At 49.8% G+C, this 11,936-nt stretch overlaps 3 protein-coding genes across 3 annotated transcripts; 1 reads left to right on the top strand and 2 right to left on the bottom strand.

Annotated features, from left to right (window-relative positions):
• Window positions 1-4,618: 4,618 nt before the first annotated feature.
• N7473_005947 (Fusarisetin A cluster transcription factor) lies at window positions 4,619-6,634 on the bottom strand (the record flags this gene model as incomplete). The annotated part of the gene is made up of 1 exon (XM_057151887.1): window positions 4,619-6,634. One exon carries the CDS (start codon window positions 6,632-6,634, stop codon window positions 4,619-4,621), a length of 2,016 nt encoding a protein of 671 aa, XP_057009692.1.
• A 410-nt stretch (window positions 6,635-7,044) lies between these two features.
• Window positions 7,045-7,248, bottom strand: N7473_005948 (uncharacterized protein; the record flags this gene model as incomplete). Its single annotated transcript, XM_057151888.1, has 1 exon — window positions 7,045-7,248. The coding sequence occupies one exon, from the start codon at window positions 7,246-7,248 to the stop codon at window positions 7,045-7,047; it is 204 nt and encodes a 67-aa protein (XP_057009693.1).
• A 698-nt stretch (window positions 7,249-7,946) lies between these two features.
• sac6 (fimbrin) lies at window positions 7,947-11,774 on the top strand (the record flags this gene model as incomplete). Its single annotated transcript, XM_057151889.1, has 8 exons — window positions 7,947-8,229; window positions 8,318-8,825; window positions 8,942-8,996; window positions 9,277-9,554; window positions 9,620-9,830; window positions 9,910-10,616; window positions 10,704-11,686; window positions 11,743-11,774. 8 exons carry the CDS (start codon window positions 7,947-7,949, stop codon window positions 11,772-11,774), a joined length of 3,057 nt encoding a protein of 1,018 aa, XP_057009694.1.
• Between the last annotated feature and the right edge of the window lie 162 nt (window positions 11,775-11,936).

Below are 11,936 nucleotides of genomic sequence, written 5' to 3' on the forward strand. Positions count from 1 at the left end.
CAGAAGGTGAAAATGAGATATCAATATCAAGAAAGCCCAAGCCTGTCTGGAGATATAAACCATCGACGCAAAAATCCTCGATGAATTCCCAACTCCCAATTCGGTTGAGCACGCTCCCTGTCAAGGCCCAGAGGCACACCGTGCGATCAATGGAGCCGGTTGCCAATAGCGCACTATCAGGTGAGAAAACCAAAGGATAAACCCAATTCGAATGGCCATCAATCAAATGACGTAGAGCGCCTGTTGCCAGGTCCCAGATGCACACTATTCCACAATGTGAGCCTGACGCCAGTAGCCTGCCATCAGGTGAGAAGGCTGCCGAGGTAAATCCGTCCAATGAATTAAGCCTCAAATCCGCTGAATCCGAGCCTTCGAAAGTCTGTTGCAGTACGCCCGTGGCTACGTCCCAAAGGCGCACTTTGTGATCAGAGCAAGACGCTAATAGTCGGCCGCCAGGCGAGAAGGCCACCGAGTAGACTGTATGCGAGTGGCTAATAGTCTTCTGTACTGTGCCCATCACTAGGTCCCAGAGGCATATCGTGTGATCGCAAGAGCAGGATACCAGCATCCGGCTATCGGGCGAGAAAATCACTGAATTCACCGGACTGGAATGCCCTTCGAAAATATGGGCGAGTGTGCCTGAGTTTGCATCCCAAAGCCGCACCACTGAACTTTCGTAAGAACCGGAAGCTAGGAAATGGCCATCGGGCGAGAAGGCCATGACCTGGACAGGAGGCTCAGAGTCACCGCTTTTAAGGATTTGTGGGAGCTCGCCCACTGCCAGGTCCCAAAGGCGTACAGTATCGTTAGCTGAGCAAGACGCCAGTAGCTGGCCACCAGCTGAAAAGGCTACTGATTCGGAGGCCTCGCACCCCATGAATCCCAAGCTCCCTTGGCCATCAAGGGTCCGCTCTATCGCGCCTGTCTCCAGGTTCCAGAGGTGCACTATCCAATCAACAGAACCAGACGCTAGTAGCTGGCCATCGGGCGAGAAGACAACCGAGAGAAGAGATCTCGAACAACCATGGAGAGTTTTCCCCAAGATACCTGTATCTATGTCCCAGATGTGTACTGTTTCGTTATCACAGCAGCATGCTAGTGAGCGGTCTGTGGGTGAGAAGGCCACTGACTGAACCGAACCTGAATGGCCTTCGAGAATCTGCAATAGCGCACCAGACATCGGGTCCCAAAGCCGCACTGTCTTATCATTCGACCCGGACGCTAGGAGGTGGCCATGCGGCGAGAAGGCTACTGACTGGACTGAACCAGCATGGCCTTCGAGTGTTTGCCGTAGCACGCCTGTTGCCGGGTCCCACAGCCGCACTGTCTTATCATCCGACCCGGACGCTAGGAGGCGGCTATCGGGCGAAAATGTCACAGACGTAACCGAACCTAAATGGCCTTCGAGAATCTGCAATAGCGCACCAGACATCGGGTCCCAAAGCCGCACTGTCTTATCATTCGACCCGGACGCTAGGAGGTGGCCATGCGGCGAGAAGGCTACTGACTGGACTGAACCAGCATGGCCTTCGAGTGTTTGCCGTAGCACGCCCGTTGCCGGGTCCCAAAGCCGCACTGTCTTATCATCCGATCCGGACACTAGGAGGTGGCTATCGGGCGAGAAGGCTACTGACTGGACTGAAGCTGAATGGCCTTCAAGAGTTTGCAACTCTGCACCCCAATTTTCCTCAACTAGTGGTAACTGGCATATCCAATGAGGAAGCTCGTGCTCAAACAGGGTGCGGAATTTTGACTGCCTGGGTGCAAAAATAAGTCCTGCACAATAGACCTGAAGTGGTGCCTGATCGATTATTTGGCGGTTTTTTAAAATAAAGCGTTTAGCGTCGTGAAGAAATTCCGAAAGCAAGGAAGATTTGTATCCCTAAAGCTGTCAGGATGATTTAAAAATTCTTTCTTTAGAACTTACACAAATAGATGTTTGTAGGCAATTAATGATACTTAGAATTTCCGACGTGAGGCCTAGCAGGCTCAATGCTTCTACCCAATGCAGAAAATGCACCCGGAGAAATGAGAAAGCATTGTATGCTAAATGAGTCGGATTCGCGCATCGTAATAGATGATGTGCCCAGTATCGGCAAGCGTACTGCAACTCAGGAGAAAGGTAATTCTGGATAGTTTGGTGATCAACTTCTGCACGTTGGGTTCCATCGCTCGGCAGTTGACAAATATTCCTTCTTAGATTTTGGCACATAAGAAGGCATTTGCTAGTCAACATATCGTGTATATCTCTCTCCTTTATCCCTAACGGAGTCTTCTTTTGGATTTCTGGATCAAGAAGAAAGTCCCGAAATGATAAGTGAAAGAGCCGAATAGGTATTGTTTCGTCATTTGGTACTCTTAGCACTGAGTGCAGAGCGCTCAGTCGAAGGTTTATAACCCTCGTAGGAAGGCCTAGAAGATTCGATAGTGATTTCACCGAGAGTGGACTCTCAAGTATAACAATAGCACCGATCACTTGCTGGAACTCTGAGACCAATTTTTCTTTTTGTTTCTCGTGTTGCCTGCTAAGCAGCCGATCAAGAACTGGAAGATATGTCCCATTTAGGTTGGATTGATCGTTTTGGTATGTCAAGATCTCGGTAAGGCTGTCTTTAGGGTCCCAATGAGGCTCTTCAAATATCCGACAAATAGTAGCAGCGAATATAAATGATGGAACAGATAATTCTACTAGCCTTCGAAGATCTCTCTCACCCGGCCACGTTGAAGGTAGGCAGCGTTCTGTCCTTATCTCTGCTAGCCGATGATCAAAGAATAAGGATATATCGTGTTTGATCACTCCCAATGGAATATCGTGAAGAAAAAAGTCCACATAATCATCGTTCGCAATCTTTGAAAACCCGAGACGGATCGGTAATTCGGGCCTACTAGTCAAGAGCACTCGTAGACATAGAGTAGACAGATTTTGAAGCTGCGGGAGGAGTTGGAGTATCAGCCGAATATCACTATCTCCTTCGCACTCGTCTAATGCGTCAAGTACTATGATCATCGTGCGAGCTGAAATAGCGGATCGCTCGAGCTTTTGGAGTGGTTGAAGAAGGAGTTTTTGGAACTGCTCCCGCATTGCCTTTGCTACAATACCAGGATTATCACGGACCGCTTGGTGCAAGACTGGCACCAGTTGAGGGATAGTAATTGCTAGCTGCCTTGCAATTGTTGGGAAAAGCTTCCTTGCATTCCCTCGGTCCCCTTCGCCCCTCTCGAAGAAAAAGCTTGCTCCTAGCGATTGGGCTTTACTGAACAATTTCGCCATTGTTCGAGAAATGGTCGACTTCCCTGTTCCAGCTATTCCATTCAACCAGAATATGCCTTTCTTATGTGGTGATAAAGCCCATGTGCTAATTTGATCGAGGATATCAGTCCGTGTTCCGGGAAGACACGGATCTTTATGCTGGTTTTCGTATGAGTCAAACGCAGCACCAGGCACGTCAGGTAACTCAGCATCTGCCTAAAAGTTAGCAATGCCAACACTGAACATATGATGGTGAATTACCCCATGGAACACGAAACTCATTCGTGACCAAACCGTTGTTAATTGCTATCTCTGATCCATAGTTGACCCCGTTAAATGATATTGTTGAATCCATTGATTCGGGGCAAAACAGGATCCATTTGCACCAGGGGACATGTGGGGTCACGCGTCCTTATGTGACACCTCCACGGCGTCAGGTGATATCTGTTCCATCGCGTTCTACGGAGTAAAGCTGGCATAATTGACATTATATGTCTTTCTAGTGCCAAACAAGAACTTCCCTTAACGTTCCGACTAGTGAATACTTAAGACTTGCCATTTGGGTGCATAATACACTGTCCGAGGAATTCGTGCAAGCTCATCGAAAGTTATAAGCTTCCAGCTCCCCTCCGGAAAGAGAATGGATGCAACTTGCTGTCAAAATGATCCTACAAGGCAAATTGAGTATGCACTTATACGCATCGCAGAGCGATGTCGAAGAATTCGAAAAATGAAGTTTAGACCTGTAAACGTTATACAATTGGGGCCGTTATGCGATTGTGAAGGTGGGAGAAAAGGAAGGTTTAGCCGAGGGGCCACGTCAGCGCTTCAGGGGTCTTAGGGTAGTTTGGGTGAAGGGTCTGAAGGGGAACACGACAAAGGCACTTGTCAGTCCCAACGAAAAAAAAAAACATACAACAGCCAGGATTCGCATGTGGTCACCCACCATACTACTAACTGGCCGGCGTGTGGCTTAAGTACGGCTGAGCGGACGGGAAGCCCTGTTCTCCACACCCTATGGTCGTATGTGCTGATTTAATCATTTTGGAGGCTTATATCGGACGTGAATTCTGTTCACAACACTAGCATAGTAGTAGGCGTGATGAATAATTATGGTAGAGTATTCTTCTGTGTGCGAAATGTAGGGAAAAAGCTTAGTTTTGTTAGCTGGGTCTACGGTAGTTCTTTTCCTTCCTTCGATTCTGTCTTAATGGGATGGATATACACCAGAGATTCCGAGGATATTTTTCCTCGGTATGGTTAGAGCAGGTTCAATTACACGTGCCGACCTGGCACAAATATAATAGCTGAAAAAGTATACCACCTCCTAAGCACAATTTTCTTGTTCGGGACTTTCGATCTCTAGGACTATCCATCCCCCGCCCCCTCTCCCGGTTGATTCAACAGGAGCGATTCAAGCAACCCCCAGTCCAAACCTTCATTACTGTCTTCAATATAGAATGGATCCCACCACCCCAAAGAAATATTATCCACGGCATTGATATTTGAACCGTCCACAGGTAAGGCAGGCGCCACCACTTTTGTCACCGGTCCATTTAAAAGAGCCGCGATGGCACGTGAAACATACCGAGCATCCCGACTCACAGATGACTTTTCCACGCAAATCGCATGTGCCTGCTTCAGCAACGGCAGAATGCCCTCTTCAGCTTTTGAGCTAATGACTGAAGATTGTGGATCCCTTCGGTGAACATGAATCACCAGGCAGAGCACCATCACTCCTAGGAGGAAATCATTCATCGTGAAATTCGTCAACATCCAACGATGACCATCTAATCGACCACCAGGTAAAAACTCAGCGTGTGTCTCGATAAATAGGCGGACCAGCCGTTGGCCAGCTTCCATGCAAGAATCGGTACTGAACTGGTTGCCTCGTGTCATATACTTCCGATGAAAGACACACAGACTCTTCAGATAGATAAACTCGAGATAGATACGGGTCATGATCAAAAAAGGCGGATCAGCAATTGAATCAGCCAGGGGCTTTGTTCGAAGGATATTTGGAATGGTCGTAAATATTTGTCGAATTTCACTATCCAGTTGCAGAATCTCTGCATGGGACTTTTCATGGAAGCTCAGAGCGTCGCGACACACCTTATAAAAACTGACCATCTGTCGATCTTTAACAATGAACCAAAGTAGTCCAATCGGTTCATCTTCAGTTCTTGACGGCGGAAGAACCTCCGTGTCAACATCAAAGTCTGAGTCGGTTAAATTTCGAGGGGATTTGGTGTCACAATTCTCCAGGCAGATGTTGCTGGGAAGACCAAGCTGAAAAGAGACCATCAAGTCCACCTGCTTGCACAGCGACCAAAAGCGCCGCCGCATCTCGCCCTCGAAAGGCGTGAAGGATCCCAGAGAGTCCGGATCCCGATGATACCCCATCTCATAAGCCATGCGAACGACCATCCCGAAAATCGCACCCGCTTCGCGCGACGGATCGAGAGATTGCATATTTTTACATTGTGCATACATGATCAATGCCTCCAGGACTAATGGCTGCGGGCGATGGTATTCACCTCGAACCAGACATTTCTCAGACGCTGCAAGCAATTGACAGGCCTCGGTAATGACTTCCTCCCTCGCGGTGGGGTAGATGCCAATTGTGCCGCGAATCAAGGTGGACACGGCGCAAATCGAGAATAGCATGGAAAGCCACAGGGGGTTGACCTGGGTAGGTTCAGCCCAGAAGGCGCGATACTGGCGTTGGAACTGAAACGTATGGATAAACGGGATGATGAAGCTTTCTCCCTGAAAGTAGATTGAAACCAATCGATCAACTTCCACTCTAGAAGGAAGATGCTGGTCCATGACCTGCTCCAAGGGGTAATCACTAGGCGATCCAAATATTATGGATGCTTTGTTGGAATCCGGGGATGATGATAGATTCGGGCTGGGCTCTGGAGAATCTTCTCGGCGGGTCACCGCTATCTTCAGCTCCTGAATATCGTCCAGGACCGCAGACCAATGAGTAGAGCCGACATATCTACCTTCTTCCAGACTCTGATCAGTCACTCTTGGGTCTTCTGTTGACTGGTCTTCCACAGGAGCACTGTTGTGCTCAGGCTGTCTGAGATTCTGATTCTGCATCAAATCCTTAACTAGTGACTCCAGATGGGCGAGTCGGTCTTCCGCCGTGGCTGAACGATTGCTGCCCGGTGAGGCTCGCTGATAGGAGCATATTGCGGCTTCATCCTTTCGGGTACAAGAGCTGCATGGATGTCGTCGATCGCAGCGGGTTTTGGCTCTTTTGCATTGATTACAGGCCAGTGATTCTCGGGGCCGTTTAGTGACTTTGGCAGCTGGATCCTGTCCCGCTTCTTTGTTAATCCGAAACTTGCCCGTCAAGCTTGAAAAATCAGACATTTTCGGTGCTCTCTAGATTGACGAGTAGCATTTGATATCTTCTAGATGCATGCTGTGTGGATAGTGAGTTGCTAACAAAATACTGGGGTATGCGTGGACGGGTGTCGAAGAGCGGATAGGTTGCCTTGCACGGTCCTCTCCCGTGGGGGCGAAAACCCACCTACATCGATAGACCATCGATCATCTTTCTACGAAACAACTGTGTTGATCTTCCCGGCTCTCCTGAGGCAACTTTGAAGTCACATATTAGCGCGCAATACATCTCGATAGGTATAACTCGGCTATTAGTGATTGAATGCAGTCATGTTCAAGGTTCATTACCAGCGTTGTACAAAGGCTCAGTAGAACTGAATGTTTTTGCTAGGCATGTTACGAGAATCATGTTGTTGACCGATAGACAAAATGCCCGATCAAAATTGGGCCGTGGCTTCAAATGCGGCTCCGAGTTCTTGTTGCGAGTACCAAGTTTCCAGGTGAGTGAAGATGGTAGCATTGCGTGCCTTATTGAAAGCTCCTGGGAGGGCTTGTGCCCATACGACGACATTTGTTTCAACTTGCCCGGCACCGACAGTGCTGTCTTCAGAGATGGAGAATTTTCCTGGTCCTGAAGGCATATTTAGGTATTAGGTGCTTTCGGGAATAGTTCAAATCGGACATTATATAAGTGCTTGACTATGATCCTCGACGGAAGTGTGATGAATTGTCTGCTGAATTAGTAGGAGATAGTGTGGCCATGTATTGCTCATAATAAGGTGAGATCCTAGAAATTTCCAAGGCATTCATAAATAGATGTTTTGTGTGCTGAATCATTTAATGAAGGAATCACGGTGGATAAAAACGGTGGCCGGTAGTGTCCACCCTCATACCAGTAGCATTTTTATACCGCCTACCCTCTTTATCTCTCTCTACATCTGGCTTTACACTTTTCTATATGTCACTTTTCATATGGATATAACGCCTCGTTGTAGTATAATATTTCAGGCTGCTCTATGTGGCTGGGTTTCTGCCAAAACGCACACTATCGGCCACCGCGCACAAGCCCGTACCCGATAAGCAGCGATAAGGAAACTGTTCTGCATCAGGAAATAAATATTTACCGGCCGGCCAACTTGCCTGATCGGGTTAATGCTTTGCCTTCATCAGTAGTGATCAAGGTCACTTCGACATCTTAAGTCCGTGATGGATATCCATTCCGACATACCGTCCTTTTCGGAGGGCCTCTTTGTTCACGATGAGGGAAGATATAAAAGTCACCCGAATCCTCGGGCAGCATGCATTTGAACTGCTACACCCTTCAGATTGTCCAGCCACCATGGATAGACCAGTCGTTTTTATTACTGGAGCGAATACAGGACTGGGCTTGGAAACCGTCAAGGCCCTCTTCCAATCCCCCAAATCCTACACCATCCTCCTCGGAGCTCGCAACAAAGAGAAGGCCGATGCGGCGGTCCAACAGTTACGGGCTGAATTCCCCCAGAGTGCCACAGTGGTGGCCCCAGTGCAGGTGGACCTCGAGAATGACCTGTCAATCGAGAGGGCCTTTGGCTTTGTTGTGGAACGGTATGGCCGAGTGGATGTCTTGATCAACAACGCTGGTAGGAACCCGGACCCCGATAAGTTGAATTTGTCGATGTCTGTTGATTCTTCATTGAGAGATGATTCGCTCACAAGTGAATAACCCAGGAGGACAATTTGACCCTCAGGTGGATTCGGCAGACCTGACAATGCGCGAGATGTGGAACAAATCATGGGATACCAACACGACCGGAACACAGGTCCTCACGCATACCTTCGTCCCATTGCTGCTCAAGTCCTTGGATCCTCGACTGCTCTTCATCACCAGCGGCACATCCACACTGACCGAGTCGGGGAACCTGACGCTTCGAATGAACCAATCCCCAGCCAAGGGCTGGCCAAAGACTTCGCCCTCGATCTCGGCCTATCGAGCCAGCAAGACGGGCATGAACATGCTGATGCGCGAATGGACGCGAATTCTTCGCAATGACGAAGTAAAGACCTGGTGTGTTTCGCCGGGCTTTTTGGCCACTGGACTAGGCGGGAATGCGGAGCGCAACAAGCGGATGGGAGCCATTGACCCGGCTACTGGGGCGAATCTTGTACGCGATGTGGTTGAAGGAGCGCGAGACCGGGATGTTGGAAAAGTCGTTCGCCGAGATGGTGTTCAGCCATGGTAAACATAAACCTGTCTGCCTGGGAGCATTAAGGATGGACAGAGGATACGAGGATACGAAGTTAGCGAGAGTTCGCTGGGGAGGACAAGAATACTATGTTTCTTACCTGGACTAGTTCAATTGGTATTATTGGTGCAATTCAGCCTCCGCGACGTCATCAGGGCAAGGCGGTAAGGTCAATTGGAGGGCCTGGTATTGGATTAAGGGGAGAAATACCCAAAAAGTACTTGAGTGATATATGCAAATAGTATGTCCAAGCTAAGTATCTCTTGAGTATCTTTTGTAAAATACCGTGAATAATGCAGCCTATCCCCTATGTAATATGGCCATACCTTACCATACCATACCCCGCTAAACATACGCGGATACCCTTTACAGTCCTCTTCCACCCAAGTTCCCCCCACCTCCCAAAGCGGCAGAGTGTCCAGACTGACTGACTGTAGTTACTAGTCGTCTCCGCCTCTTACCCTCTTGCCTCTTTGCACTGCCCAGGTCTTACGCGCCCAATTCTTCTTCCTTTCTCCCCCCTTCCAGACCATTGATTCTGCCTGGCCATTCCGTTTCGTTACTTCTATTGGATCCGTTCCTGGGATCTGTCTTTTCTTCCTCTTCTCCCATTCTTGCCCCTCCCCGTCGAGTCCCGGCGTGATCCCGTTTGCGCCTGATCACCTCAACTTCTACCCCCACCTCGGCCGTTCACCCAAGATGAATGTCCTCAAGCTCCAGAAGTGCGTCCTTTTCAATCGTCGCTGGAATTACTTGATGCTAACTGCATCATTCTTGTCTTATTTAGGCGATTCCCGCAGCTGGACCAGGGCGAGATTTTCTCCCTTCAGGATGCATTCCGCAGACTGGATGTCGATGACCGCGGCTACCTAGACGAAGCCTCCGTAATCAAGGCTACCCAGCAGTCTGAGCGCCAGCCGTACGATGTGGTGCGCCAGGCCCTGAAGGGTGTGGAGCTCGATAGCTCCCGCCGTGTCGAGCTCGAAGACTATATTGATGTAGGTGGCCGTGTTTTGATTGCATCATATGGCGTCTTCATCTCCAGAATCTGGTCACAAGGTACTAACAAGTCAATAGCTGGTTTCGCGACTCCGCACAGGACCGGCTCCTGGTGCTGCGAGCGCAGCGAGCCCCGCGGCCGTGATTAAAGGAGCTGGAGCCGGCGCTGGCGCGGGCGCGGGTGGAGCCCGTCATATCTCCAAGGGCAGCGTTGGTGGTGGTCGCATCCATGTCCAGGGCTCCTCGGCAAACGTTACCCACACTATCAACGAGGATGAACGAACCGAGTTCACGAGACACATCAATGCTGTCCTCGCCGGCGATCCCGATATTGGCGACCTCTTGCCTTTCCCGACTGATACCTTCGAGATGTTCGACAAGTGCAAGGATGGTTTGGTCCTGGCCAAGTTGATCAACGACAGCGTACCGGATACCATTGATGAGCGTGTGTTGAACAAGGCTGGCAAGAAGATCAAGCAATTGAACGCTTTCCACATGACGGAGAACAACAACATTGTGATCAACTCTGCCAAGGGTATCGGCTGCTCTGTGGTGAACATTGGTAGTGGAGATATCATTGAGGTTCGCGAGCACTTGATTTTGGGTCTGATCTGGCAGGTCATTCGCCGCGGTCTGCTGGGCAAGATCGACATTAAGCTCCACCCCGAGCTTTACCGTCTGCTGGAGGAGGACGAGACTCTGGAGCAGTTCCTGCGCCTGCCCCCAGAGCAGATCCTGCTCCGTTGGTTCAACTATCACCTTAAGAACGCCAAGTGGGAGCGACGGTAAGGCATTCCCCAGAATTCACCCGTACCCCGTGGATGAGTGCACCTGTCGAATGGACTGCCATGACTAATAATATTTCTTTATAGAGTGACGAACTTCTCCACTGATGTGAAGGATGGCGAGAATTATACTATTCTCCTGAATCAACTGGCACCAGAGACTTGCTCTCGTAGCCCTCTTCAGACTCGGGATGTGCTCCAGCGTGCCGAGGAGGTCCTCACCAATGCGGAGAAGCTGGATTGCCGGAAGTTCTTGACCCCCACCTCCCTGGTCGCCGGTAACCCGAAGCTTAACCTTGCCTTCGTTGCGAACCTCTTCAACACTCACCCTGGACTGGATCCCATCACTGAGGAGGAGAAGCTGGAGGTGGAAGATTTCGATGCCGAGGGCGAGCGGGAGGCTCGTGTCTTTACTCTCTGGCTGAACTCGTTAGATGTGCAGCCTGCTGTCAACTCTCTCTTCGATGATCTGCGTGATGGTACAATTCTCCTGCAAGCCTACGAGAAGGTGATTCCGGGCAGCGTCAACTGGAGGCATGTGAACAAGCCCCCCGCGTCTGGAGGTGAATTGATGCGCTTCAAGGCCGTGGAAAACACAAATTACTCTATTGAACTTGGAAAGCACCACGGTTTCTCTTTGGTCGGCGTGCAGGGTGCGGATATTACCGACGGCCAACGCACGCTTACTTTGGGTCTGGTGTGGCAATTGATGCGCCGTGATATCACCCGTACTCTATCTGCGCTGGCCCAGCGCCTGGGCAAGCGTGAGATTACCGACCAAGAGATGATTCGCTGGGCGAACGACATGTCGAAGAGCGGTGGACAGACCAGCGCTATCCGCAGCTTCAAGGACCCGTCCATTGGCACTGGTTGCTTCCTCTTGGACGTGCTAAACGGCATGAAGAGCAGCTATGTCGACTACGACCTGGTTACCCCGGGCCGGTCCGACGAAGATGCTTATGCCAATGCCAAGCTGAGTATCAGTATTGCCAGAAAGATGGGTGCTACCATCTGGTTGGTGCCGGAGGATATTTGCCAAGTGCGCTCTCGCCTGGTGCTCACTTTCATCGGTATGTTATTACACTTAACCTGTTCGAGGGCGTCCGATTTCTGACTGGATTTATAGGTTCCCTCATGGCGACTCACGAGAAAATGTAAGAAGTGCTCGTGTCCTCGTAACCGTTTGCATACCATATCCATTGTTGTCCCACTCTGTGTGTATGGGGCCAGCTATGCCAGAGTAGACTTTGGCAGTGGCTTATGAATATCCTCGATTTTCTATCTTTCATCACCCCTCCGCTTATGCTTCAAGTTTTTACG

This window comes from Penicillium subrubescens, assembly GCF_028828155.1.
Source record: "Penicillium subrubescens strain IBT 31985 chromosome Unknown utg000004l_segment0_segment0, whole genome shotgun sequence".
NCBI lineage: Eukaryota > Fungi > Ascomycota > Eurotiomycetes > Eurotiales > Aspergillaceae > Penicillium > Penicillium subrubescens.